This window comes from Parus major, chromosome 18 (genome assembly GCF_001522545.3).
Source record: "Parus major isolate Abel chromosome 18, Parus_major1.1, whole genome shotgun sequence".
NCBI lineage: Eukaryota > Metazoa > Chordata > Aves > Passeriformes > Paridae > Parus > Parus major.
In genome coordinates this window covers 10307068-10308199 of record NC_031786.1, presented here as the reverse complement: position 1 = coordinate 10308199, position 1132 = coordinate 10307068, and the positions used below count along the sequence as shown (strand labels likewise).

Sequence of the window (1132 nt, the reverse complement as noted above, 5' to 3'; positions counted from 1 at the left end):
ATATATTATATATATTATATATAATATAATATATTATATATATTATATATTATATATAAAGATATGTTTTAAAATATATGAAAATATATTATAAATATATAAATATGTATTGTATAATTATATAAAATATATTATAAATGTATATGTATAAGTATATGTATATTTTATATATAATAGATATTTTATATAAAATATATAAAAATACATAAATATATAAAAGTATATAAATACATACAATATATAAATATATTTTTATATAAATATATTTATATATAAATATATTTATATATAAATATATTTATATATAACTATATAAATAAATATATAAATATATTTCTTTATAAATATATAAATATTTAAATACATGGAAATCCGCACAGACAGAGTGACTGAAGGTGTTTTTGTTTCCTTTTCCCTGGCAGGTCACTATGGAAAGGATATTTATCGCAGTGGAGGGCCAGATCTCCATAATTTCATCTCCTCCGGGTTTGTCACGTTAGGACGAGGACACACGAAGGGTACAGTGGAAACCATTTTTTGCTAAATAAAAAGAATGTTTTAAATCCAAAGCTGTGAGCTGGCAGCAGGGGCAGCCCAGGAATTGGGGCTGCAGGGTCAGGGCTGGGCTCGGGCAGGACCTGGGGGTCCTGGCAGGGGCGATGCCAGGCTCCCCCTGGCTTTGCAGTGCGACTGTTCCTCCAGCTTTGTGTTTTCCTGGCTGCTCCCAAAGGGGAAGGAATGTCCAGCTGGCCCAGGGCAGGCAGTGACCACCTCCAGACCGTGGGGCTGGAGTTCTTCTCTTTGACTTCTGGGCTTTTATTTGGTTTATTGATTTATTTAGATTGAAACAGAGCGGGGGTGGGGGGGTTATGATGAAAATTTTATAAAATTATTTCTTTTTAGCTCCTGAAGCCTATATTTCCCATGTTCCTATAATCTGTGATATAATGTACAAACAGGAAAACACAAAAATATACATATGCTGCTCTGTGTATGTTCTGTGTACATGTACTGTATATAAATATCTGTGGAGAAACAGCCCTTTACCACAAGTAACCAAACGTCCTGGGGGTTCTGGTGACACCAGAGCTGTGTCCTGTGACACCAGAGCTGTGTCCTGTGACACCAGAGC

At 34.1% G+C, this 1132-nt stretch overlaps 1 protein-coding gene across 1 annotated transcript in view; it reads left to right on the top strand.

Moving 5' to 3' along the window:
- The window catches only part of SHISA6 (shisa family member 6), a gene marked incomplete at its 5' end in the record, with an annotated part of 179017 nt that overhangs the window by 42562 nt on the left and 135323 nt on the right, over nt 1-1132 (top strand). Inside the window, one exon of the mRNA XM_015645357.3 lies at nt 423-518. Within this exon, the coding sequence (XP_015500843.1) occupies nt 423-518 (96 nt within the window). The remainder of the gene's footprint in view (nt 1-422; nt 519-1132) is intronic.